The sequence below is a fragment of the Drosophila sulfurigaster genome, chromosome 3, assembly GCF_023558435.1.
Source record: "Drosophila sulfurigaster albostrigata strain 15112-1811.04 chromosome 3, ASM2355843v2, whole genome shotgun sequence".
Lineage (NCBI taxonomy): Eukaryota > Metazoa > Arthropoda > Insecta > Diptera > Drosophilidae > Drosophila > Drosophila sulfurigaster.
Genome location: NC_084883.1, coordinates 7829614 through 7857498, shown reverse-complemented (window position 1 = coordinate 7857498; position 27885 = coordinate 7829614). Strand labels below are relative to the sequence as shown.

The following is a 27885-nucleotide window of genomic DNA, read 5'->3' as shown; positions in this document are numbered from 1 at the left end:
TTATTTCATTTCATTTTACTTTATTTATTCCGTGTTTATTATTTCATTTAAATGTTTTGTAAACATGCATCAAAGCTTAAACGGCTAGTTATAAATTTGTTACGATTTATTTTCTTTTTATGTATTTAGAAATTATGTTATACGTAATTATGTATGTATTTATGTTTAAAAATTTGGCTTAAGTAGGTAATTGAATTTGGAAATTAAAATACTCGTTGTAATTAATTGTGTATTTTATTTAATTTAATTATAAATATGCATATGTATTTATGAACTTATGTATGTAAATGCTTCAAATTGTTTGTTTATCAGTATGTAAGATTACATTATAAAATTGATCTTATCATTAAATATATATATGTATATTCGCATTTTTTGGGAGATTTGAAAATATTTCTCAAAATACCCAAAGACTACGGCTATAAATGCTTCAACTGGTTTAAATGCAAATTGTTTGTGGCAGTTTTTATTTACATTTTAGCTGCATATTTTATGCAGCACCACGCAAATACTTTAGAGAAGATATCAATGCTTACGGTTTTTACAATTCAACTGCATACACAATTTTCTATGTATGTATGTAGTTGTGTGATTATACGTATTCTTATCCTAGGTTTAGCATTAAGTGCGCATGTTGAACACACGCCTAGCATTTAAATACATAGAACTCAGTACGATGCGATAACATTGGACTCTCGCAAATGATTCAAGCAAATGCTGCGGCATTTTGCGAGTACTCCTCTATATACTATGAAAAATACTACAAATTATATTTGGCGTAGTTAGCAAATGTTAATGTTAAGTTATAACGTTTGCCAACACTAATTCAGTCATCAATCTGGCAACGCTGTCGCTAATTATTTCTCAGCACTTTGCATGGCCTTGCTGAGCGCGGCTCCCAACTGACTGAAGGATGGACGTTCTTTGGGATTGGTCAACCAGCAGGTGAGCTATTATCGTAACGGGAAGAAAAAAACAAAGTGTGCACAGGATATCGTATTAATTAGCTGTCATTCTTCGAGAGAAATGGCCTTCGTATATTTACTCACCAAAATCTCCTTGAGGCTGGCTGGTGTACTATCGGCTACGGACCATTCCAGGGTGTTGGCCATCGCACGTTGCACCACCTGCTCATTGGTTAGGTCCTCGTGGGGCAGCTTGGTGGCTTGATTGAATAGTTCCCACACCACCACGCCGAAGGCAAAGATGTCGCTTTTGGTGGTGTACTCATCCTCTTGGATGCACTCCGGTGCCAGCCAGCGGATTGGCAGCAGCGTGTTGCGATGCTTGTGATATTCCCGACTATATTTATCCTTGCATAGTGCCGGATAAGCTACTTTCACGATAAATTCACTGGAGATAACGCAGTTGCGTGTGGCCAAGTCTCTGTTTTTTTTTAAGGGAGACAGGAGTAGAAGTAAGAAGTTTGGGTTAATGGCTATAATTATTCCACAGAGCGTGACTAATTTTGTTATTGTCATAAGTGCTGTATTTATCAAGCATTTAAGATAAATTGCCATTTCTTGTAAAGTTAGGTAAAGGAAGTGTACTTAAAATAAAATACGAGTAAAAGCATGAAATGAAATGAAAATGCTAATTTTTAGGCGAGAGTCCCTAAGCTTCCTTAAGCATTAAATAACTTATTTCATTAAAATTTCGTTATTAGCTTGGGCACTTTTAAAAGAGAACTTCTATTTTTCGGTATTTAATATATTAAGAATAAATAATATACTATATGTAGTATAAAAAATATATGCATGTCAAAATAATATGGGCTGCCAAATATATAGCGCACAAGTAGGAATTAATATTCTAATTGAAAGGAAGTTATTGCCTAAATCAACTCAAATTTTATTGAGGTTGTTCCCTACATAAAAGTTACGATTTTTTTTCTGATGTTATGAAATGGAATCTATATAAAGCTTATATCTATACAGTCTTACAAATATTATATTATATTATTATTATTCTAGCTTTAGTTTCTTATATGCCGAATCCTAGTAATTATTTCCATCTTACCTGTGTGTGAATCGGGCGCGATAGATGGCGTCCATGCCACGGGCTATTTGATAAGCCACAGCCAACATTTGACTGGTGGTTAGTGGCGGCGGTGAGGATCCAGCTGTGGCAGTGTTCACCTTGCCGGCGGTGGCCAGTAGAAATTGTTTGAGATCTCCCCAGTCTGTGTACTCGAGCACCATGTAGTGCGGATCCTTTTCCCGGCACAGACCAAACAGACGCACGACACCTTTGTGCGAGATGGCGCGTAGCAAGTCGAGTTGTCGTCGGAACTCCTGGCAAGCCTGCTCATCCTTAACCTTGTTGAGCGCCTTGACCAGCACCAGTTGATCGGGTGTGGTTTCCGTTTGGTCTGGCTGTGACGGTTCCTCCTCTTTGATCTCCTCGATGTCATCCATTGAGGTCTTAGAGCGACGCTTCTCGTTTAGCGTGCTCAATGTGGTGCTTCCGCTGCCGCTGGCTCCGCTGCCATTTTCGCTGTTACTATGCTGCTTCTCCGGATCCGTGTCCTTGTCACTTTGTGACTGCGTCGACACCAGCGAAGCCTTCAGCTTGCCAACAAAGACGTCGCCAAACTCTCCGCGTCCAATTTGTATGAGCTCGCTGAGACCGGAGCGAGGCAGAGCCAGTTGCTCGTAGATATGAGCCGATTTCTTTGATGCCCTCGACTGTTGGCTGCAGGCGGTGTCATCGGATTTCTGGGCATCCCCGTTGGCGCCTCGTGATTTGCCATGTCCGTTGCGTGACTGCTTCGCCAGACATGGCTCCTGCTCAGTGTTCTTTCCCGATTCCGGCTGATCACCGCCGGCCTCCTTAATGCTCAGCTCATTGAGGCGGGCCTTGCGCGCCTGGCGACGATAGCGACACCAGAGCATCAGTCCCACCACAAGCACAATGTAGGCCAAGGCAACGGTCATGGTGATGAGCACGGCACGTGTCACCAGAAAACCATCCCCAGCTGATTCCTCGGTTATGAAACCATCGCCATTGCTGCGCACCAGCAGACGAACCTCTTCGCGCTTCAATCCCGCACTGTTGCCAATTGTGCAGCCGTATTTGCCCTCATCCTCGGCCTGGACATTGCGGATTTCGAGTGTGCCATTCTCCAAGAAGCTGAAACGTTGACGATCCGTGTTGTTCTCGCTGAGGAATTGCAAGTCCTTGTCCCACTGTATCGTTGGCTTGGGATCTCCAATTGCCTGACAGTGTATGACAGCCACGCCCTGTTCGGTTGTCTCAATGGGTCCCACGGGTGCGACGCTAAACTTTGGTGTGACCACCACATTGATGGAGACTGTGGCGTTAATCTGTCCCTGGCTATTGCTGGCCACGCACGTGTAGTTGCCTCGATGCTCGGCGCTCACATTCTTAAAGGTTAAAGTGCCATTGATGTCATCCACGTGCTCTGGCAGCGAGTCATTCGCCGCATCCTGAAGAGATGAGGGGGCAAAGAGAAAGGGAGATAGAATTGTGGACTATTAGAAACCAATTTCAAAATCCAGTTGCGACGCGTTTTCATCTAAAATGCAAAAACCTTGACAACCGAGAGGAGGGAGCTCAGGCCATATGCGTTTGTTTTAGACCAAAAAACCAGTCCAAATAGAAAAAACTTCGTTGGGGGACTTTTGTTAGTATTGTTGTGTTTTCTCCTATTTTTCTATTTTTTTTTTGTTGGTAGTGGTGGTGCGGGACAGTTGTTCCGGCAAATGGACAAACAGTTGTCAAAATTGGTTGGTCCTCGCAAACAGCTGCAAACAAAGGACTTTTGACTGGATATTAGAGGTAGAGGAGGGGCCCAATGGGCATGTTAGCTAGATAGAACTCAATAGAGTTTTGCATATGAAATGCGCTTGTTGAAAAGAAAAGTTTACACAGCACCACGTAGCATTTTTCAATTTTCCAGGTGGACATGCAACCTCACACTCAGCCCCGCGGGATGGCGACCTACCATATACATACATATGAATGGAGTACCAATGAGTTCTGACATAACACTCAATGAATAGATATAGAGTTCTCCATTCGTAAACGAATGGTATTCTAGCTTATCAAAAATGTATAGCTACGAGAATTCGAATGAATAGCGGCATAAAAAATTGAGAAATTCAATTATATTCCGAATATATTTTAAGAAGACATTTGTAAAAAGTTTATACTTTTATAATTTATAGACCCGATGCTCAAGGTAATAAGGGAATAGAACTTAGTGCCAACAGAAAATGTAAGAGGTGTATTTAAGTATTTCTCTTGGTATATTAATTTTGTTGATTTTAACAATAATACAGTACTGTTTACTTTTATTGAGTGCAGTCTTGTAACGTATTCTTAGTTCATTTTTATGCTCTAATTATGTTAAAAGACATTCATAACGAAACATTCTTATATTTTTATCACTATTGAACATTAGTGATATTTTAAATTATCATGAAAAGAAGGAGAGACAATGCAACGAAACTTTCTAAAATAGTATCGGTATTTCAAATGCTAATATGGGAAGTGAAGGACAATTATCACAAGAATTATTCCAACGAAGAAAGAATTTCGTCTACTAAGAAATTGATGATTGATCTCTACTTACCCTTAGCCATTGAACCTGTGGTGTTGGAGTCCCCTGTGCCTTGCAGTGCAGCTTGCCGAGAATGCCAAGCTCCAGGTTTTTCGACGTCGGTTGCGGCATAAATTTCAGCTGCTCAATGACATCCAAAGTGCCAGGTGCTGAGTTGACTGCCGCATGACCCTCCAGCTGCAATTGGCACATATATTGTCCGGCATCACTGGCAATAATGCTGCTAAAGCTAAGGGTGCCATTCTGCTTGTGCAGCACAAGGCGACCGTCTTCACGCAGCAGGGCATCCTTGCTGAAGTCCAGTGTCTGACCGGGTATGAGTGCACTACCCAGCTCCACATGTCGCAGCACTTTGCCATCCTTCCGCCAACGCAGCTGAATGCGTTGATTTTGCAGCTCGGCGGGCAGTTCGTAGAGACAACTGAGGGCTGCCGAGTCCCCCTCCTTGATGATTAGCTTGGCGTTGGGGCCTTGCTCAATGCGCAGACCTTCGGGAGACGGTGGCAGTGACAGTGATTGATCCATGCCGCCGGCACCTCCACGTTTGCCGCGACACAAGAACACTTGCTTGCCCCACGACTCTGGCAGCTTTTGGTTCTTCTTCAACCTGGGCAGGCACTTGGGTATGCCACTCGTATGATTCTCGTGCTGATGCTGATACACAAAGCCCTGTTTGCTCATCACACGCGCCGCCGCATTGGAGGCAATGCAGCGGTAGAAGCCATCATCGGCGCTGCTCGGCTGTCGCACCAGCAATCGATGCTGTTGCAGCTCCACATTCTGCCAGGTGCTCAGCTTGGCGCTGTCCCGATACCATTCAATGCGCAACGGCTCATCGCCAGAGGCGCCTTCTACGTGGCACTTGAGCAACAGCTCGTTCCGATTGCTGCCCAGCAGTTGCACGCTTGCCGAGTCCAGATCTGCAAGAAGCCAAATGATGTGCTGCGATTAGTCAGGGCTCAATAAACAAATAAAAGAGGCACTTGAAATCGAGGGTAGCTTAATAAGTTGAACTATGTCAACTTTAAATATATTGTTTTTTATCTTAAATTTATATTTATAAGGTAAACACGTATTTATTACATTCAAATTAGTTAATGAACACTTTAATATTTATTTATTGATTAAATGCATTTGCAATTAAATAAGAGAATATAATAGTTAGTCATTTCAATCTCTTCAATTTTATCCTATTTATTGAACAGTGTATAAATATTGAGCAGAACCATTCAAAGAGTTTCAAGTGACGATATGATGCTGAAGTTGTAAACGGAACCTCGTAATTGGATCGGCTAGCAAGAATTCCATAAATATGCATAATATATCCGCAAGATACATTTGGCTTTAATGCATTTCTTAGCTCTCGTTTTGGTGAGTTGGTTGCGCGAATTCGCACTTTTGTTGTTGCCTGCCTCGCTGCATTAAGTGCATTTCATAGTCAGCGCGATGGGGCAAAACACGACGCTGCAATCTTTGTCTTTATCGCTGCCTGCCAGCCCATTTAAGGCGCAGAGGAAGCATAAATTGAACTGTCAGTCAGTTTGCTAGGGTCGGACTGGTTCCCTCACTTTGGATTTATGTAAATGCTTCTTCACAGTTCTCGTATGTGAAAAAAGAGGCGACTGCTTTTCTCCTTCTTTTGTTTTGTTTTGTTTCTTTTCACTTCGCCTGGCTCAGACGCCGAACAGAACGGAGAGTGGGAGGCGGTTGGAGGGCGCAAACGGTACTTGGCAACAATTGCAGCATGAGAAAACTGTTTTGTGGCAAAAGCATAATAAAAAGAATGCTCCAGGTTGAAATTGCGACTCATGGAGAATAGTCTAATGTGTGAACTCTTTCTGCAGCCCTTTGTTGAAGATGTTCTGATAAGAAGCTCTGAAATTACTTAAAGATGTTAATCTATTCCTTAGATACAGTTTTGTAGTGCATATTTCAAGCAATGAACAACTTGTTTAACCAGGCGGGTCTCTATATATCAGTTAGATACATTTTATACATTTTGGGTTTTATTTTAATGTTTAAAATTAAGAAATGGTTAACACAGCTATTATACTATTAGATTGGATTAAAATATAAAGAAAATGATTTCGTCTGTCTTTTCTAAATGAACACAATTTCAATCAATTTTATAAGTTGAGTAATTTATAAATTAGTATTCATTATAACCGCTACCCATAGGGTAGAAGGGTATTATAACTTTGTGCCGGCATGAAATGTATGTAACAGGTAGAAGGAGGCATTTCCGACCCTATAAAGTATATATATTCTTGATCAGCGTCAACAGCCGAGACGATATAGCCATGTCTATCTGTCCGTCCGTCCGTCTATCCGTCTGTCCGTATGAACACCTAGATCTCAGAGACTATAAGAGATAGAGCTATAATTTTTTTTCGACAGCATTTGTTATGTTTGCACGCAGATCAAGTTTGTTTCAAATTTTTGCCACGCCCACTTCCGCCCCTGCAAATCAAAAAAATCGAATAACAAGCGTAATTTTAAAGCTAGAGTTACGAGTTATTTGGTTGCGATCAGAAAAAAATTGTGGAAGTTATAAAAGAAATACTTTTGTATGGGCAAAAACGCCTACTTACTAGGGGTCTGAGTTGCTTTGGCTGACAATCTGGTATATTGTGCCGTCTATGGTATATTTTGAATGCGGTACTATATCGATATACCACAATACTATTTGGTATATTTTTAGTATTTTTGCAGCATATTTGGTATATTTTGAGAGTAATACCGCAAAATATATTGCTTTTATTCAAAATGGGTAGCGGGTATCTCACAGTCGAGTACACTCGACTGTAGCTTTCTTACTTGTTTTTGGATTTAAAGTTGTAATATTTTTGCCGTTAAAGCCAAGTGTCAAGTTTTTTTCTGCTTTCATAATTGCATTGTAGACTTCTCTTTTAGAATATATATTTGTTTTATTTTATTGTATTTCTTATCATGAAGTAAAAAAAAAACAAATCCGTCCTTTTTAAACTATTGTTAATCGATGCTTTGTCGGGATTGTCGTTTATCGATGCCTCTCTTAATTTATTATTTTCCAGGGATGATCGTTTACATAAAAGGAAATTGTAATCGATCATAATATCGATAGCATTCGTTAAATTGCAATAACAGCTCACGACAAGCATACAAATACTTTGGACATGAATTTGCATCCGTAACTTTTTGATATCCCTGAAGTTGGCTATTAAATTTGTTCTTGTATGTAATTACTGCTGTTCGCAGCTGTCCGCTTTAGCTGACAAGTTTTTGTTTGGTTATCCATTAGATACTTTTTGTATTTGGGGGCCACCGATGGCTCGTTGCTGTCTAAGTGCCAATTAGTTCACTCTACTGTCGATTTGGTCGTAACCAATACGTAAAGTTTATGCCACAAGCAAGTCAAAGTGTCTATCAGTAAGTCGTCGTCACTGGACGTGCCCCAACACATAACAACATACACACACACACAAGCACACCCGCTAACACGGATACATAAAGCAAATACAAATACAAATACATTTCAAACTTTTGACACTTCCTCGACAGAGTCAGAGACAGAGACGACACTGTGCTGTTTATTGAGTTGTTGCCGTCGCTTCAAGTTGTTGTTGTTGTTTTTTGTATGCCACCAAATAAGTATCTACAAATATTTAGAGACATTTCTAGCGCTGGTGGCTGGTGCTGGCTGCTTTGCAGTTGAGAGTACGCTGAGACAAACAAAGTCAAAGCCCAAACAAGATTTATGTGCATATGTAAATTTTCTAACGCGCCCAGCAAACCGCAGGCAACAACATAACACGGAAAGAAAGACCTAGACCCAGACCCAGACCCAAACACAGACCCGGACAAGACCAGACCAAGAGCTGGAACAGAAACTGGCAAACATTCAGATAGGCAAAGCAAAATATCCATAAAACATGCTCGTACATCAAGCATTTTTCTAGGCATCAACGAAGGGATGCGATGCGGTGTGTATGTTTTTTCTTGGGCATAAAAAATGTTTGTATAGATAATAAAAATGTGAACATTTTATAAAAATTATGACACAATCATAGGAAGCAGAAGGAACATAAAACAAAAACAGGAAAATACACGAAATATCACAAAAATAATTTGATTTTAAAGTTATTCGCATATTTAAAATGTAATTCGCTGAGCAGAAAAATAAATAAATAGCAGGCAATACTGAATTACAATTAAATAAATAAAAACTATGTAAATATGAAATATTTAATCAAAATGAAATTCAATTCGGGATAATTTGAAGTTTGTTTAGTTAATAATTAAATGAATAATAATTTTCGAATAAATTATTAAATACAAGCACGAATTTTGTTTAATGTAATGTTTTGAATCGTCTGATACCCATGCTCCTAGAGGTATAGAATGACCTGAATGCCGCCGCCTTGCCTTAACTGTAACTCAAATTAAGTTGAAGAATAGCTGCCTAGTCGCTAATTAAGAAGCGTCTCATTAGTTTGATGTATGCAACGTCAGTGGCAGACACGAACGCATCTCTTAACACCTACACCTTAAAGCGCACGCTGCAACGGAACCGGTGGGAGGAGCTGGAGAGGAAGGCAACCATTATTCACACGTTGCATGCAACATGGCCTAACTGGAGGGAGAATGGGAAAGAATGAGCAGCGAACGATGCCGAGGTAAACATAAAAGCAACAGCCAAACAACAAACAGCGACTCCAAAACAAAATAAATTTGTTAAACTTTTGCTGGCGAAGCTGAAGAACTGAATAGCTCGGAACTCGACACTAGGATCGGACAGAGCATAAACCACAGCGCTGTAAACAATTGCCTGGAATTGGAACTGGCAACCCAAAAGAAGAAAAAAAAAACTAACGATACGAAGCAAAACTCAGAAAAACAAGAGACGAGCAGTAAACTTGCCTCGAGTAAACAAAGTGGAAGTAAATGTCGAAAAGCAGGCAGCTGAATTATAGATATAAAAATTGACAGTCGTCAGTAGGTCTGGAGACGGGGGTGGAAAAAGAGGACGGAGAAAAGAATGGTAGGGTAGGCTTGATATCAATGATGCCTTAAGCCGTTTGTCTTGGTCTTCCAAGCAATAATATATATAACAAAATAAAAAAAAAAATACTAAAAAGTACAATCGAAAGTGTGCCGACTGCGTATTATATCGTCAAATGCAAGTGTGGGCTTCCTAAAATTCTGATAAGATAACAGCTGCACTTTTTCGACTGTGTTTTATGCCTCTTTTGCCTTACTGTGTGAAAATATAATTAATTGATAATCAAAAATTGATTATTCCGTTCACCGCCACAGCCAGTTTGTATGCTCTGCACTTCAAATGGGAACATGGCTGAGAAATAGTTCAATGTAGGAACCCATACAAATGATTCCTTCACCATTCACAGCACTTATGCAGCTTTTCTTGACATATTTGCATGCTTCCAAATGAGTTGTGTTCCAGCACGTAATTTAATTATCAGGAAATGCTTAGAGTAATATTGTTATTTTCGATATTATTACGGCAGAAAGCTTGAAGATGGATATCGAATTGGCGCAGATGACTGAAACAAATGTTGCTTGGCTTTGAAACTGATATTTTGCATTCAACTTAAAAATTTCGTTCCATAATTCTGCATTTAATATAAACATTTCAGAGATTTGCATAGCCAGCCATTTTAAAAGATTGCAGAGTTCTGTAGTTTTAAAACTTGAATCAATATAAAGCGGATAGAATTTCTTGATATTGAATCGAACCTTAACAAATTCACAATTGACGCAGGGTTAAGCCTTACTTCTGAAATATCCTTCATATTTTGAACGATAGTGTTCTTTATTTACGCAAGTGTTCTGACATCAAATTTGGATAACAATATAAAAAAGGAAGTAAAATGAACTCAGATAAATTGAAGAAAAAATGTTGTTCTGCATTAAACAGACAGTTGATTCATGCGATAATCCAGATCAGACGAACACGAGGAGGTGTCGCTGTCGCCATCATTTTCTTCTTGCTCCTGGCGCTTGCTGAAGTCGTCTTTTAATAAATTTTCAAGGAACAATAGATTACCCTTCATCTTACACTGATCGATGATAAACTTGAAGTTCTTGTCAGCGCTTAGTGTGATTGGATTCCCGATCAGTATCATCAACGACTTGGCACGCGAGAGCAGCACATTGACACGTCGAGGATTCGAAAGGAATTGTGTGCTCGCATAGGAACTGACCATCGATACAATTATGATAGACTTTTCATCGCCCTGGAATCTCTCTACGCTTCCAATCTTTACATTGGTTTGTTTTCGTTGACGAAGCATCTTTTTCAACAGTTTGCATTGAGCCAGATATGGAGACACAACACCAATGTCCTCCTGCTTCACCTCAATACCGTTGCCAAGTCCATCTCTCAATAGGCTCGTTACGTACCAGCAGAGCACGTCGGCCTCCCTCTTATTGAGGCTACTTGTGGAGTGCTCTTCGCGCTCGGTTGCTCCGTGCGCGGCTTGAAAGATGATTGGAAATCCTTGGTTAGGCAGCACACTCCAATTGGCTGCCCTATTGACCTCAGCGGGGGGTGCCAACGGTATTAACTCGCCATTGTAGAAGAGCTTGTTGTAGATGCCCACGATCTCTGGATGGGATCGGTAGTTGCGACGCAAACGTGTCTGCAATGTCTTATCATAGTCTCCACTGGCATTAACCTGATACAATTTGTTGGCCATCAGGCGATCCATAAGGGATTGATCCAAGCCAAGAGAGGCAGCTCGATTACACATGATAACCGGCCCCAACTGCTTATGATCGCCAGAGAGTATAACATGACATGGGTGTATTTTATTTCCCACAATGCCCATCAGCGTCTCCGGTTCGATAGAGGCAGCAGCCTCATCAATGAAAATGTGCGTAAATTTTGGGTTATTGACAACATTCAATACGCCAACGGTGCACAGTGTAGCCACAACGATGCCATACTGACTTAGGTCAATGCGTCTCAGGCCTTCGTGGCGTCTCGAACGATAGTTCGAACAAGCCAATAGTTTTGGAGCCATTGTCTTTTTGGCCTTTCTAAGCCGCGTGAACGACAGCAACCGCAGCATAACGTTCTCCCTCTCTCTGACATGCGCCACTTTTGAAACATATTCGCATAATCTTTCAGCAATCGTGTCACATGCCGAATTGGATCCAGCAGTGACAAGGATGCGATTGTTTCCTTTCAAATATAGTTGTAGAATCGCCTCCACAATGGTTGTGGTCTTGCCGGTGCCTGAATGTGAATTTGTGAAGCATCATCATTAGGTGTTCATAACCAACAGAGCTTTGACACTTACCTGGTGGTCCAAAGACAACATACGGTGCTTGGGGATTTTGACCTACAACGATCTGCTGCACAGCTTGTAACTGCTCGGCATTGTTGCGAATGGAAGCATTGAACAGAGTAAGTGTAGGTAAACTTTTGGGAGCTGGAGCGGAGTACTTTTTGGAGTTTGAGTCCGGGATTGCAAATATATAGCGATGAATATCAGGCCTGTTCTCAAGAATTTCCAGTGCATGGTACATAAGACGCTGAGGGATGCGTGGTGAGCGAAATATGACATCAAATGGCTCGTTTAACAAATCGATGCCGGATTGAAAGTAAAAGCGCCTAGGTGTCACCTTTGTAATCTGCGAAACATGTTTGCCACTCATTGAAAGTGCCAGTATAAGCGGCCTCGGTAGTGGCGACTCTTCTAACCCTTTTCTTGACACCAGAACGACTTCATCATAACAGGAAGACAGTCGACTTGCACTATTCACTGTTTTCGCACTAAATTTTATGAAGAATTTCTGCAACTTGTTTTTACCAACATTGACATTAAACTGAGTTAGTTCAGCATAGGACTGCATAGTGGATACGTCATCAATATGCAGCAGCGCCTTCAAAATGGCACAAAAATTTTCGTAGCTAAGATGCTGTTTCTGCAAATATGAATTAAATATCGGCGCAGCATCTTTTAAGCTTGTGTCACTGAAATTGCTCTCTAGAGCCTTCAACCAATTTTTACTAAGTCCATATATTGGTAGCTTTTCCATTGTCTTTCTATTAAATTAAAACTTAATTCACTTTAAACACAAGTATCAAGCAATGAAGCAGTCTACTCTTGCTGACGATCAGATCGCAACTGAATTTTTATGGGATTCACAAAATTCTTATTTGCGAATGTGAGCAGCGAGTGTGATATATGTATGTATATAGTATGTATATAAATGACGCAAAACGTTTACGTTATCGCATACCCTACACAAAGTTTAAGAATTTGCAAAAATGACAATACAAACTTAACAATTTTATAAATCGAAAAAAATATATATATAATAATAAATATTTAACTCTTAAATAAAAAATGTTCAATTTAAACCTTATTTTGTCTGACCATTTGACAATTTTGTAGCATAGAGTATGCAAAAAGCGAGTTCGCAAATTAATTTTTTTTTAGGTGGCAGCATGAGTCATAGTTGTTCGAACAAGCGAACAATCTAGTTTTTTTACTTGTTGCATAAAATACTAAAATACTGAAATATAAATTTTTTTTTTTACACGTATATGAATCATGCAATTGAACATTTTACAACAATTTTCATAAACAATACAATACAAATATTATTAATGCTCATATGTACATAAGTATGTATAAATACAAATGAGTATATTTAGTTTCAATTCACATACACGTATACATATACAATACATTCTCACCACAATATTATCAAGTCAGACCTTGCAATATACTACATCCATATATACATATGTATATACATAACATACATATATGTAATTTGAATGTGCCAGTGTGACTGTATGTTGAATTACAAAATATACTATTAAATTTAAAAATATACAGCAGCTTATATTTTTGTTACTTTGATCACACTTGAGTTGTGGTGGGATTCTTAAAATGTTTGAAAGCCGTTTGACTTCCATTTTAAGTTTATGATTTGCTTTAAAATTTAAAATAAACTTTCGTAAATTTATACCAGAATGTATATTTGAGGATTGCAAGAATCCCTTTAATATCTCTATATTTCCTCCGGTACAACGTATAAGTGATCATGCATTACTGATCAATTAATTCGAAAACTAAAGTACAATTTATACTGAATTATAAGGTAGTCATTTTCACAACTATGAAAATTTATAACATTTTGATGTTAATATATTAAGAATACTGCAATTGCATTGCATTGATATATCGCTAGACTTGCAACTTTTTAAATGTTCATCGATATTTTCCAGAGTTCAATTCCACTTGATTACGTTGAATTTGCAAAATCCCCTGTACGATCAGTTGTACAGTTTAGTGGAGTCGTTGAGTCGTACATTAAGTGACGCGTCGGCATTTCTTTCTTTTTTCAGTTTTATTAATTTCAAAATGGAAAGAAAATACTTGGAAAAAATGTTGGATGCCATGGAGGCAAATTTTAGTGACGAAAGTCTCATTGCCGTCGATCCCACCATAGACACTTATTTACAATCGCGACAAGTAAATTATGACAATTTATGCAGTGTACAAAAATTATTGCTTAGTGTTGAGGACGCCACAACATTGTTGGCATATGCTCAGCTTTCTCAGTATAATGTACGAGTACGAACTCAAGGTCAGATAAAATCCAACTACTTGTGGAAATGTAGAGTAAGCTCAACCAAAAGTGATATTACAATATTGTCACCCAAATTCGATGAAATCCATTTGGGACATTTTAATAAAAGCTTACCAGCTAAGTCTATAATTTTGGAAACATTATTTGGCAATATTCAAAATGTTGTGGGCTCTATTCAAAATATTAAAGGCAATGAACTCGTCTTTAAAAATGAAGACGATTTTTTCCGTGGCGGGATGTACGATGTCAGATTTAGTTATCCAAGAGTGCCATTTGATCTTATGTGCAACGCATTAAATATCGTTGAAAAGAATTCGAGTATTCGCCGCTATCTGTTCCCAGTACTGCAATCAACACCCACCGAGAACTCCGCTCAAGATCCCAAAAATGTTCCAAAACTTACTCTGCTCAATGCTTCTATTCGCAACAATGCCGAGCAGTTACAAGCTGTGCAGCAGATCGTTGCAGGTCAAAATCCCCAAGCACCGTATGTTGTCTTTGGACCCCCAGGTGAGTGTCAAAGCTCTGATGGTTATGAACACCTAATGATGATGCTTCACACATTAAAATTCAGGCACCGGCAAGACCACAACCGTTGTAGAGGCGATTCTACAATTGCACTTGAAAGGAAACAATCGCATTCTTGTTACTGCTGGATCCAATTCGGCATGTGACACGATTGCAATAAGGATAAGCGAAGGACTTCAGTCGCTAGATAATAATTCGACAAATGTTATGATACGATTTCATTCCGCTTTCTATAAGGTGCATTCTGCACTGACAAAACAGTCTTTGGCTCCATCTGACAACGAACTCCTATGGGGAAGTTTATCTAGGTACAAAATAATTGTGGCAACATTGTGTTGCGTGGGACGCATGTTTCTTTATTCACAGAGACACACTTTTACCCACGTTTTTATTGACGAGGCGGCGGCATCAACGGAAGCTGAATCATTAATGGCAATATCGTATAAAATCAACGAAGCCTGTCAGTTCATACTCTCCGGTGACAACAAACAGTTGGGACCAGTCATCAAGTCCCATCGAGCTGCGTCTCTCGGCTTTGATCGCTCTCTCATGGATCGCCTCTTAGACAACCAATTGTACAAAGTGGATTCCAGCGGAAAATATGACGAAACATTGCAGACCCGATTGCGCCGCAATTACCGATCCCATCCGGAGATCGTGGGCATCTACAACAAGCTGTTCTACAACGGAGAACTAATACCGTTGGCGCCCCCCGCTCAGGTTAATCAGGCAGCCAATTGGAGTGAGTTGCGCAATGAAGAGTTTCCAATCATATTTCAAGCTGTTATTGGAAAAACCATGCGCGATAACCCCTCAACTAGTAGCTTCAATCAGCGCGAAGCTCATGTGGTCTGCTGGTATGTGATGAAGTTGCTCACCGATGGTCTTGGAAGCGGAATTAAAGTGACAGAGGATGAAATTGGTATAATTACACCATATCTAGCGCAATGCGAGCGAATTAAACGATTGCTTCGCCAAGAGTGCAAAAATAAAATTGAAGTTGGCAGTGTCGAGAAATTTCAGGGACGAGAAAAGAATATTATTATTGCATCTATGGTCAGCTCCTTTGAGAGCATAAAATTTGTATCAAATCCTCGACGACTTAATGTGTTGCTCTCGCGTGCCAAATCGTTGATGATACTTATAGGCAACCCAATCACACTGCGCAAAAACAAGAGTTATGCGTTTATCATTGATGAGTGCAAGAGGAATCGCAATTTTTTGAGTGACAACCTGGTGGAGAAAAGAAAACTCAAAGAACCCTTAAAAAAGACGGCAAATAAAGTCAAGAAAAATAGGATTTCAAGTCTTGCTTTACGACTTGAAAAAGCTGTTTTGTAAAGCAAAAGTATTAAATATGATACCATTGATGTCAATTGAATTACGAAAATAAAGTACATGAAATATATAAGCCAAGTTTATGGAAGTATTGTATTTGTGTCTTTTATCGCCATTAGATTTAGCTGTTGTTTTGGTCTGCAATTTCGCGGGATATTTATGACAATAAGCCCTGTGCTTGCAATCTTGGCTGGCAGATCTTTAATTAAAGTTGACCCCCAGCCACAACATTTGCCGCCCCTTTGTCACAGTTTTCAAATTAAAACGTTAAACATTCGATTATCGCACATTGTGTCTGGTCCGTAGCAAAGCTTCTATACCCACTCAATTGCTGAAACTTTTCGGCTAATGATCAACTCATGTAACGACAAGCCAAAGCCAAAAGTAACGTAAATAGACCAGAGTGAAACGGGACGACGAATAGAAATTCGACAGCTAGAAAGAGAAAGAGATAACGACGCGCCGAAAAGCAGACTACAGTTTCTGTCTGTGTCCCTTTAATGTTCCGTTGTTCTTGGGCTCGTAAAATTTTATGCGTTTTTCCGGCAGTCACCAAATGAAAATTATCCGCTTGTGCTTGAAATACTTTCATACTCTGCTCGAATATAGAGAAAAACGCAAGTTGCCAACTGCAGTCAACTTGAACTTGTGTAGCGCATAGAACGCTCGACAACAACAGAAAACTCCGTCATATGTGTGTGTGTGTGAGCGAATGTGTGTGTATGCATGATGGGGGTGCTTACTAGCTGAGGGTTGATTTGTCCTCTACGCCCTTACGCCCCCTTCTGTGTCGTGTCTTTGCATTTTGTTTGGTTTTTATGACTTTGCCTGGCTGTTTGGATGTTTGGCTGTTTGGCTGTTTGCCTGTGTTGCTATTGCCATTTCTCATTTTATGTTTATGTTTCGTGTTAATGTTGCATTTCATTTCCATGTACAACTCTCTGCCATATACAGCAGTAGCACCCAACGTCGACCCACCTTCCACCAAGACACCGCTTCTATTTTTTCCTTTTTTTTTTTTTTTTTTGGTATCCAACATCGTCTCTATGGCACTTGGCTCAGTTCAGTTCAGCTCAGCTGTTGGTCCCCGCGTATATCCTTGGGTTATCCTTGCAGTCACAAGTCCAACAACCCCTTTTACACTGTTTTTACTCGACTGTCTGCCTGGACTGACAGTTGTCTGCCTCTGGTCTGGCTCTGTTTCAGTTTCTATTCTGTTATTCCCCCCCCTCACATATTTGTTTTGTGTTTTTGTGTCTGCATGAATCTGTATAGACATCAGTTAGTTGCAGCTCGACTCCATCTGCATCTGAGACTGGAATTTATGCATCGACCATGCTTTGCCCTGTGTTTTGTGGAAAGCACACGGCATATTTATCGACTGAAATGTGAAGCTTACAAATTGCATTATTTTACAGCCGATTACGGCATAAACAAGTGCATTTCATTGGAATTACCGACAAGAATTTCACAAATAATAAACATCATCGAATACATTTAGAACTTGAGAGTTTTATAATTTACCTTTATCTTAATTCGCAATTAATTTGAAACGTATATTATATACTTATTGTTTTTCATTGCAAATTACATTTTAATGATCTTGGGTTCTGCAAAATATTTGTCTTTTCATAAAAATATCAAAATATTCTTTGCTGAGTATTCAGCATTCGGTTTGACTTTATCAAGAAATCTGGTAAATTTGTTCTTTCTTTGTTTAATTTGTTTAATGATGCAAACAAAATGTCACTTTTCTTGCGCTTAATTGAACATTTATTTCTATCGGAAAGATTGCGACTGGCAACCGAAACTGAGGCTTTCTGGTTCCCTTCCTGTATCTTCAAATAATCGAATGTTTGAATAGTTTTTGTCAGCAGACTTGGGCAGAGATTTGAAAGGGGTTGCGGAGGAGTAGCTAACCCACTTAGTACGACGTCGTTAGACATTCAATGGCGCCACTGAGAAGTCAGCTTTATCACTTCTCGACAACTCGACAACCCGACAATGGCCGAGCTGCCTGGCAAATGCACTTAGCGACCTTTCAGCAGCTTGCGCCCTGCCAGCTGCAATTAAAATCAACTCCCAAAAACTACAAATTAATTAGTTAATTAATTAGGTAAAACACTTGAGTGGAGCGAGCAGGTTGCTATTAATAGATTGGTGGCATCTCACAAGGGCGAGGGGCAAGGCGTCTTTGATGATGTGCAGCGACTTTGATCAGCTGCCAGGCGGTGCTGACAGCAGGCAGCAACAAAGCAACAACACAACAACACAACAAGGGACGCTAACTCCGGCAAGCAACAACACATGCAGCACAGATTGTGCATAAAACTTCAGCTCGCTTTGTTTACATGTGCGGGGCGTAGAGAGCGGGGTGCGGAGCGGGAGCGGGGTATTGGGGAGCATCGACTGTTTGTTAAATTTATGCATTTTTCTGCTTAAAGGCAACGCAACTAAATGAACATCAATCACATGACGCCGACGATGACGACGTTGATGATGAGAAGCAGCAGAAGAAGAACAACTGCAACTGCAACTGCAACTGCACTTGCTACTTGCCACTTGCCACTTGCCGCACTGCGTGGAAGGTACATATCTTCTTCGGTCTTTTTGGCCACGCTACGTTGCCCTGGAAAATGCATTGGCTGTGCATTGCACTGCACTTCCTGTGGCCTGTGGCCTGTGGACAGCAAAGGGGTAAAAGCCACAAAGTGCTGTGCGTGACGCATGTACATCAAAAGTTTTTCGTTTTTATATCTTTCATCAGTGTTGTTATTTGTTGTTGCTTTCGCTGGAGTTTTTATGCCTCTTTACCTTGTTGACTGAACAACTGACTGACTGACTGACTGCTTTGCGGTTTCGACCTCGGTGGAAGAAGGAAGTTAACTCTGATACACACATGCCTAGCACTAAAAGCTGTCTCCTCACAATCAGAGGCAACAGTCTTCACTGCATACACAGAGAAAAAAATTAAATTAAAAAAAATATATAATAAATATTACGAGTTTTCTCAAGAATCAATCTTAAAATAATACCCTTCTACCCTATGGGTAGCGAGTATAAAAATTCTTTAAGCAAGAATATTCTTGAAAAAAAAAAATTAAAAACTCTGTTTAAAGATGGTTTTGATCTTGTTTTTTAAAATAAAAATTATCAAAATTAGCAGTCCGAGTGTTGTAATTCCTTTTTTTTAAAATTTAGAAAGTAATGTCTTTGGGTTCATTCTGTAATCGGTGAGAATATGAATAAGGTAAGCGTAAAAATGGTAGCACTATGACATAGACATATGTAAGTATTATGAAAAAGTGTATGTATAAATGCAATCTTAAAACTTTTTTATTTTAATCAATCTAAATTTAAGATCAATTCATCGTTCTTTAAGATATATTTTGAATTCCAGAATGAATAATATTGGATAATTGTAGATTTTTGATCATTATTTAAGAATTTGTCATGATTCAAAATTGTATTCTTAATTTAGCAAAAATGTTTCTCAGTAGTATGTTGGATGTTTTGTATAATGTTATATGATTGGGTGCTACTTACATATCACGCTCAATTTAGCTGAAGGCGACTCCTGCCTGGCGCCGCTGGCCACACTGGTTGCAATGCACACAAAGTCGCCGGCATCGTCGCGTTGCACCGACTCGATATGCAAATTGCCGTCGATTTGTTGCACGCGTTTGTCATACACAATTTGCTGACCTGCAATGTCGTAACGCTATACTCTCCGATTCTCTCTCACTCTCACTCGCTCTCTCTCTCTCTGTCTCTCTCTCGCAGTGCAGAGTTTACTCACCATTATGCAACCACTCGTAATGCAAATCACTGGAGGGTCCACTTGCCCTTGCCTCGCAGCTAAAGTCAACGGCATCGTTCTCGATGATGGCCTGACTCTGGCCCGGTTGAATGGAACGTGATGAGCTGGCCAGGCTGGGAGCTGTAATTGGAAGTGCCAGAGGATTAATGCCTGAATGATGTCCGACATACGATACATAATTATTATTTATAGACTACTTAACTGACTTTTCCTTTCCCCCATGCATTAACACTCATGCATAATTCATATATTCTAGCTATGTTATCATATTCCGCTTTTACTCTTGATTCGTTAACTGAACTTTTTATATTTATTTCTTCAATAAAATACATGATTTAGGAATTATTCATTATTGGTCTTACAGAATTACTGAAGAATTTTGTATTTTTAATATCTGATATCTGAAACCATTTTTACTCTAATTTTATATCTCGATTCTAAAATTCTAATTGTATCAAATACCTAAAAAAAATTCCTAACTTAATTCATTTATAGTTTATTTTTAAATTATAATATTTAATTTAATTTTAATTTTATTCAAATGTTTAACTTTCAACAGTTCATAGTTGACTTAAAACAAAATAAATCAGATTTTTTTTTAAATACAAAAGTTAATGCATTGGAAATTAAAAAAAAGAGAATATTCCTCCCATTCCCAATTGTATACCGTTTTTTTATGGAAGAATAACATTTTGCTGGACGGCATCCTAATATAATTAACAAAAATTGCATTTACCATAATTGCGCTTAATTAAAGTGGTTTAAGCAAATGAAATGTGCTTAATCGACTCAAATTACAGTGTTTAAGCTAAATGCAATTTTGTTACGCGGCAAGTGGCATAAAACAAAAAACAAAATTACAGACAGAAGCTTTTGCATGTCGACAAAACATCAAAACGAAACGCAAAAAAAAAAATTAAATTACAGGAAAAAAAGTGGAAATTGGAAGCCGAAGAATGAATATTCTCTCAATTTTATGATTTTTTTTTTTAATATAAATGACAACCATATTTAGTTTCGAATTTAATCAGCTTAAGTAAACAATTACTATACAATAGAGCAAAAAACGAAAACCTTGCACAAAAAAGAAGATTATTAAAATGTAGGAAATCTTAACAATTTAATAAAAATCAAAAAGCAGAAAAAAACATTTCGTTTCAACTATGTTTTGTTGCAACTTTGGCTTTATGTAAAATAATCAATCAAAATTCCAAATGGTAATGTGAATTATTGAAGATCAATACAAGAAAAAATATTTAGCTGGGAGATTTTAAATAGCATAAATCATATTAGTTGCACTTTAAAATTTCTTTTTTTTTAATTTATAAAAAGTTAAACCGCCAACTATCAAAAACTATTAGTAAGTATTGCAAACTTTTATAGTGCAATTTTAAAGCATTATAATTTTTCGTAGTATAATTATCAAATTCTCATTTTATTTAAACTTGATGTGAAACTTTATTATAAATATAAAAGGTAAATAATCTATAAGTAATGAATATTGAATGCTGCATTTTAATGTAAGGACTCGTCTGGTAATTATCTCGCAATGATTCTTTTTTGTTCTAAAAGAACATAAAGATTACCATTAAGCCAAACTTTATTAGGCGCCACCAAACTAAACCTACACACACAGAGAGGGGCAGATACATTTGTGGCTCGACCGCAACCAGGAGAAGACCAAGGCTAAGTTAAAAGCCAACTTGGCAAGCAATTCAGAAACGATTATTTTTGATTGTACGAGGTGCTCATCCCAGGCAGGCCAGCAAAATGTATTCGAAGCAGAGAGGAGAGGTGAGGTAGACAGAGAGCAAGGCAGCATTTGGGAAGCAGCAACTACAAAACGGGCACCATTACATTTTGGCACTAATTGAAGCAATTTAGGAAAACACCTCAAAAAGGCAAACTCCCAGCCAGGGCGGAGCTCAACACGGAATCAATAAGCAGGCAAAAGCAAGGCAAGAAGTAGCAACAGAAACAACAACAGCAATAGCAACAGCAACAACAGCTGCAACAATATCATCATTAAACTCATTTGTTGTTGTTGGCAGTTTTTCCTCGTGTATTTTGGGGCACAAACTGCAAATCATATGCCAGTCACATAGTCAGCGACGTGTTATGATACACAACATACAAACTTGCGAGCCATAAAGTCAACCACAAAGGCTGTCGGGCAGGACTGACTCTGGGGCAGAATGAGAGAGAGTCAGTCGCTGCCTCCCGGCGTCGCTTCTTTTAAGTCAACCAACCAGAATCGATTTAATTTGCTGCAGTCGCCAGTCGAGAGTCTCCAGACAGTCGCAAAGTCAGTCAGTTAGTCTGTTTACTGGGCGTCGATTAAGGAAATATGCGCCCCCGGTAAGGTTCGATACGGTTTGCTTCGCCTTGATTGCGCTGACGTGGGCAAAAAACGAGAAGACAAAACCAAAAAAAAAAAAAAGAGTGTTACAGTGATGATGAGGCAACGAGAACAACAGCGGGGAGTCCAGCTTCAGCTTCAGCTTTAGCTTCAGATTGAGATCCCCAACTCTCGGCAATTGTATCTGTCTGTGTGCGATAATTAGTTCGTTTGTTTGCGCTGCTTTCGAGTGTACGAGTTCCGAAATCCCGAGTCAGCGAGAGTCTGATTTTGATTGTGATTCGTTGACCAACTGCTGAGGCTGCCACAAATTGTGCGGCAACATTTGTCGATTAAGCTCCATGAATGCGAAAATATCGATGTAATAATCTGGAGTCCAGCAGAGGCCAACATGTGCCTGCTTGCTGGCTGGCTGGCTTGCTTGCTTGCTTGCTACATGTGGCACAGTCAGCACTTGAACTTGCCCATTGATAGACGCCCCCCTTGGGTGGCGTTTCATTTGCTTTTCCAGGCCAATCAAAAGAATACGAGAAAAGTTGAAACACTGAGAAGCGAGCGGAGTGGAGAGACAAATCTCAACTGTCACTCAAGAATTTCTGGCATTTTCAGAGTCAACACTGTGAAACCTTCGGAAAAACTGCAAGTCAACATGGGAAAGGCATTCGAACAGTAAAGAGAATGATAGACAGAGAAAGCAAGAGCTACATCAAGGGGGGGAGTAATGTCAGAATGGACGCTGGAAATAAATGTGCATGACAATTACCCGTCAAAAGTTTGATCTAGGGTTTACAACGAGGCAAAGGAAAGAAAAAATACTACAGACCGAACAGAAAAACAAGGCAAGTAAATATACATACAAGTATATATAAAAAAGGATGTTCATTATTGCGTACTTTTTACAGCATTTCTCTCGACTGCAATGATTGGCATCTTCCTTTTCATATGTGTTACTAGTTCTTATATTGTTAAGCCGAAAGGAATGTGGAGTTCATTTATTTTAAGTTGTACACAAAATGAACATCGCATTCAAAGGAAATTAACAAATAAAGGCATTATGCTGCATGATGTTCTGTTTTAAGTTTATGTTGTATTTTTAGCTTTTAAATAAAAAGCGGATTAAGTAATTAATTCCATATTTACCGATTTACTGGAATTAAAGTGTATAATAACCTAATAGTCTTAAACTGAGATAGAATATCTGATTTAAGATATGAATAAATTATAATAATAAACACTTTTCTTTAAGCTGACAAAAAGAGAGACAAGAACATTTATCTTAAACATTGTGTAAGTTATCCTTTTCACTTTAAAATATAATTATTAAAACTAAGATCGGAAAAATGCGAAATTCTCTACATAAGACCTAAAAAAATTGATTTTAAAACATTTCTTTCAATGTGTATAAATTCATGTTTCAACCCAAAATAAAATGTTTAAATATTATTTTGTTGTACTACAATTTTATTTGTATTATTCATTTTCAAGTTTTTTAATTACATTTATAGTTTGATTTCACTTCACTTGAAACTAAATTAAGTTTATTTTCTAGGTGTATAAGTAGTTGAATTTATTATATTTATATTTATATATTTTCTACATTAAAATTTCCGTTTCCTTATAGAAAATATATGTTACTAGTGATAAATAGTTCTGAAAAGGCGACAATCATTAAATAGTACAGACTAATAAAACATTCTACATTCTAATCAAACCAACATCTATTTACTATATTATTATTTATTTAAAATATAAAAAAAAGATCATTTCAGCCTAGGCATTGCTGGATTTTAGCATCAACTTCGTTGACTGCGAGTCAAGACGAGTCTTTAATAGTCCTAAACTCTTTCATATATGCATACTATATATTTTTTTTGCGCACTTTTAATGAGTTTTACTTTACCCCATCTAATCGAAAGAGTGAAAAGAGCGGAGAACTGAGAGCTGAGAGCGTGGTGCTCTAGAGATTTGCAATACACGTCTAATTCATACAATTATGAGTGCTCTACATGAACTTTAAGTTTGTGCTGTGCCATGGTCTGAAGGGGCAAGTTTTTATGAGAGTTGCATATTCATACAGTGAGTTTGCTGCTGCCTCATGTCAGCTGCATGACTCGTGAGTGTGAGTTGAGGCGAGATCCCTTGCTCACTCCGCTAGTTTGAGAGTGTGTGTGGAAGAGTATGCCTGGCATGGCATGTTGCATGCAGCATTTTGCATGCTTGAATAACAAATTATGACTGCCACACAAAGACTCACACACACATACAGAGACAGAGACAGAGACAGACTGCCTTATTATTTGCCATACAAATAATGGACGTTGAACGTAGCACAGATTTGAAATATGCTCCATGCCACATCCATCCCATCATTCTGCCACAGCCACAGGCAACAGCTCTGACTCTGACTACAACTCCGACTACGGTTCTGACTGTGGCTCTGGCTCCGGTTGCCTTTTGTCTGCGGCTGTTTGCCTTTGTGCTACTTAACAGTCAGCAGTTTTCAGCGAGTCCTGTCACTCACAACACACACACACACACACACGCGCGGGCATTCCTGTGCGTGTGAATGTGTCTGTAGTTTTACATAATTGTGTGTCCCTTTGTGTTTGCCTCTCTCAGCTCTCCTTTCTTAGCGGAACTCCGACTGCGTAAACTACATTTGATTAGCTGAATTTTCGGCGTCGCTTCTCTCACTTCAAGTGCCAATGGCGATCCCTATTTGATCCCTGTCTCCTTTTGTGCCCTGCCTGCCTGCCTGTTCCGACAGCCTACTTAAGTGTGACTATGTATGTGTGTGTGTGTGTGTGTGTGTGTGTGTGTGTGTGCTCTTCCTTGGCATTGTTTGCTTTTCTTTTTCGTCATTGTTGTTTGCCTAACGACTTTATTTTGAACTTGGCCGGCATATCCTTACAGTCCTCATAATTTTTCATAGGCTGCCAGTCCTCAGCCCCTCCTGCTGCTTTTCGGGCATTAGTTTTGCTTACTCTGTGGTCTGCATCCTTCTGGCTACTGCTGGTGGCCCACCCGGTTGAATCTTAATTGAGTCATTTTGCGCGCCGTTTGCTTTCGAATTCAATTGCAGACAATGCGACTTGCCGCTTGCCGCTTGAGTTGTAACCTGATCGCCCTCTCTGCGGTTGCTTTTCTTTGCCAAGACTTGAGCCTTCAAAGTGCCTCAGTGGAAAGAAGCACCTACCTACCTAGCTCAAAAAATGACAAAGGAGTCAACTAATTATGGTCTAAGTGAAGGGGTTTGAGTAGTTTCGGCAGGAAGTAAAATGAGTGTGAGTTCAGGGTCAATTACTCAAAAAGTTGCACAAAGAACACTTTGGATGAATTCATTATGACATTTGAGTTCTTAAGTAAAGAATTTAATTATTAAGAGTAATAAACTAACGAATAAGTAAACTAAATATCAAAATGTGAGATATGTTTCTATGAAAAAAGTTGTTCATAATGAACATATGTATTTATGAATTACTTCAAGATATTACTTTCGGATTTGATTATTATATCAAGAATACGATGTCACAATATTAAGCTACTAGGTTTTGAACTAGACCACCATAAACATACGAATATAGTTGTAATAAGCTGCAATAAATAATATTTCTAAACATTGGATCCATGGCAACTATACGCTGAGTGAATATAGTCTGCTAGCTGGAAGGAATAGTAATATCCATATAACAAACTATATTCACTTAGTTATACGTTTGAATTTCAAAGCTTTTAAAAAAAGCTTTTTAGAAAATGAAAGGGAGCATAATTCAAAATAATCTGGTTAATATTATATTATAGCTTAGGGAACAATCAAACGTTCAAATTAGTATTGAAAAAAACCAGGCCAGATGGTAATCTTAAGTTATGAAATGTTTTAACATCAAATGTTCTATGGAATATTGTATTGTAACAATGTAATAAATCAGAATAAAAGCAGATATTGAATATTATTAATAGATCAGTTCGATTTAGTTCAGAATTCTGTATAATTCTCAAATTTATCTCAGCCCATTTTATGGCACACTTGATTTGAATGGCATTCAAAATGTATTCACTTACCGCAAAGAGCAATCGCCAGGCTGAGCATCAACAGCATATTCATATCCATTGATTGTTATGTTGTGTTGTGTTGCGTTGTGTGCGATAGATTCTCGGGAAATGGTTGTTGAGTGTCTTGAAGTATCTCAGATCTGGCTTATAGGCCAATTAGCAAACTATGTTAACACACTCACTCGCACACACATGCACTCGGACAAAGTGACGACGATGATGATGATGATGGTGATGGTGATGGTGATGATTATATAGGTACTCAAATTCGTATTCGTATCCGTATCGTACTCGAGTATATGCGAGTATATCCCTTTAGAGCACAGTGGGCTATACTCGTAAGTGCAGGCACTCGAAAATGCACTCCACTCTCAACGCATGTGTAAATATTCAATATTTGGATGCCCGGCCCAGTCAGACAGCGACAACGACAACGACGACAGCGACAGCGACAACGATTCCAACTGATGATGACTGCTGACTGCCTTTTTGAACGGCTCGGAGGGAGTTGGGCACTGTGTGCTGTATTTACTGTAGACACTCAAATTAAATTGGTATTTACATAGTTGGAACGCATGAAATGCATTTATCACTGAACACGGCGACCAAAAGGCAAAAAAGAGATACCAAGACGATTCACGGCACTTGCTGCTAGTTGTTGTTGTTGTTGTTGTTGTTGTTGTTATTGTTGATGTTGGTTTATGTTTTGTGGTTGCGTTTTTTATCAGCGCCTAGATTGACAAGCGACAAGCAAGCTGCTGCCTTTGCTGTCGTCAAATTGTAATGGCAGCGATATCGACACCAACTGCGACGACGCTGCGATACTGAGGCCGAGACCGAGACCGACACCGACACCGTTACCGACAAAGGTATCTAGATACACAAAATGCAAGCCAGAAGACGGGGGCCAGATACTCTTTTGATTGTGTTGCGTGGACGGGGTGCAGTTCAATTACCCAGACCAGGCCAGTCCAGACCAGATCAGAGCGGGGCAGGACAGCGACTTAAACTCCGAAAAGCGCACACACGGCGAGCGCAACAAATCAACTTAATTTGTATCCCAAAGATACAAAATGTTCAATGCACTGCATCCTTGGCATGCCTTAGCGAACCGAACCGAACTGAACCGGCTTTATTTTTGCCTTTCTCTGTTGTGTGTGTGTGTATTTTGGTGGGTGTTTTTCGTATATTCTTCTTATTGCTTATTTCTTATTGTTTGCTGTTTTTCGGTTTACGTTTTGGATGAATGCAAGAGGGGTCGCCGTTGCGGAGCGATAGATACAGATACGCAGCACATATAACACACAACACTGAGAACACAGAACACGCAGCAGATACAAATTACGCTTGGAGAACCGCCTGCGTTCGACGTCGGTTTATTACTGAAGACAATCGGCAGTTGGAGTTGTTTGTGGAACCGGCTTTTTATGATTCGCCTTTGCCCGTCTGCAATATACTGGGAATGGTCTCTCTCATACCGCTCACTCTCTCTCTCGCTCCATCTCACTAACCAACACTCTCTTTCTCCCTTTACCTTTCTCATGCAGGGCTTGCCCAGTATTCTTTGCCTATATTCGAACAGTGTTGCCG

The 27885-nt window shown here is 39.1% G+C and overlaps 3 protein-coding genes across 3 annotated transcripts; 1 reads left to right on the top strand and 2 right to left on the bottom strand.

The window, feature by feature from the left end:
* LOC133841037 (tyrosine-protein kinase-like otk) lies at positions 1 to 27689 on the bottom strand. Its single transcript, XM_062273287.1, has 7 exons — positions 26305 to 27689; positions 19863 to 20003; positions 19610 to 19768; positions 4598 to 5505; positions 2020 to 3449; positions 1050 to 1386; positions 1 to 950 (listed from the first exon to the last, which is right to left on the bottom strand). Exons 1-7 carry the CDS (start codon positions 26351 to 26353, stop codon positions 858 to 860), a joined length of 3117 nt encoding a protein of 1038 aa, XP_062129271.1. The 5' UTR covers positions 26354 to 27689; the 3' UTR covers positions 1 to 857.
* LOC133841038 (helicase MOV-10-like) lies at positions 10359 to 12734 on the bottom strand. The gene is made up of 2 exons (XM_062273288.1): positions 11890 to 12734; positions 10359 to 11825 (listed from the first exon to the last, which is right to left on the bottom strand). Exons 1-2 carry the CDS (start codon positions 12629 to 12631, stop codon positions 10495 to 10497), a joined length of 2073 nt encoding a protein of 690 aa, XP_062129272.1. The 5' UTR covers positions 12632 to 12734; the 3' UTR covers positions 10359 to 10494.
* LOC133841039 (putative helicase mov-10-B.1) lies at positions 13962 to 16136 on the top strand. The gene is made up of 2 exons (XM_062273289.1): positions 13962 to 14707; positions 14772 to 16136. The coding sequence occupies exons 1-2, from the start codon at positions 13969 to 13971 to the stop codon at positions 16064 to 16066; spliced, it is 2034 nt and encodes a 677-aa protein (XP_062129273.1). The 5' UTR covers positions 13962 to 13968; the 3' UTR covers positions 16067 to 16136.
* Positions 27690 to 27885: the final 196 nt, after the last annotated feature.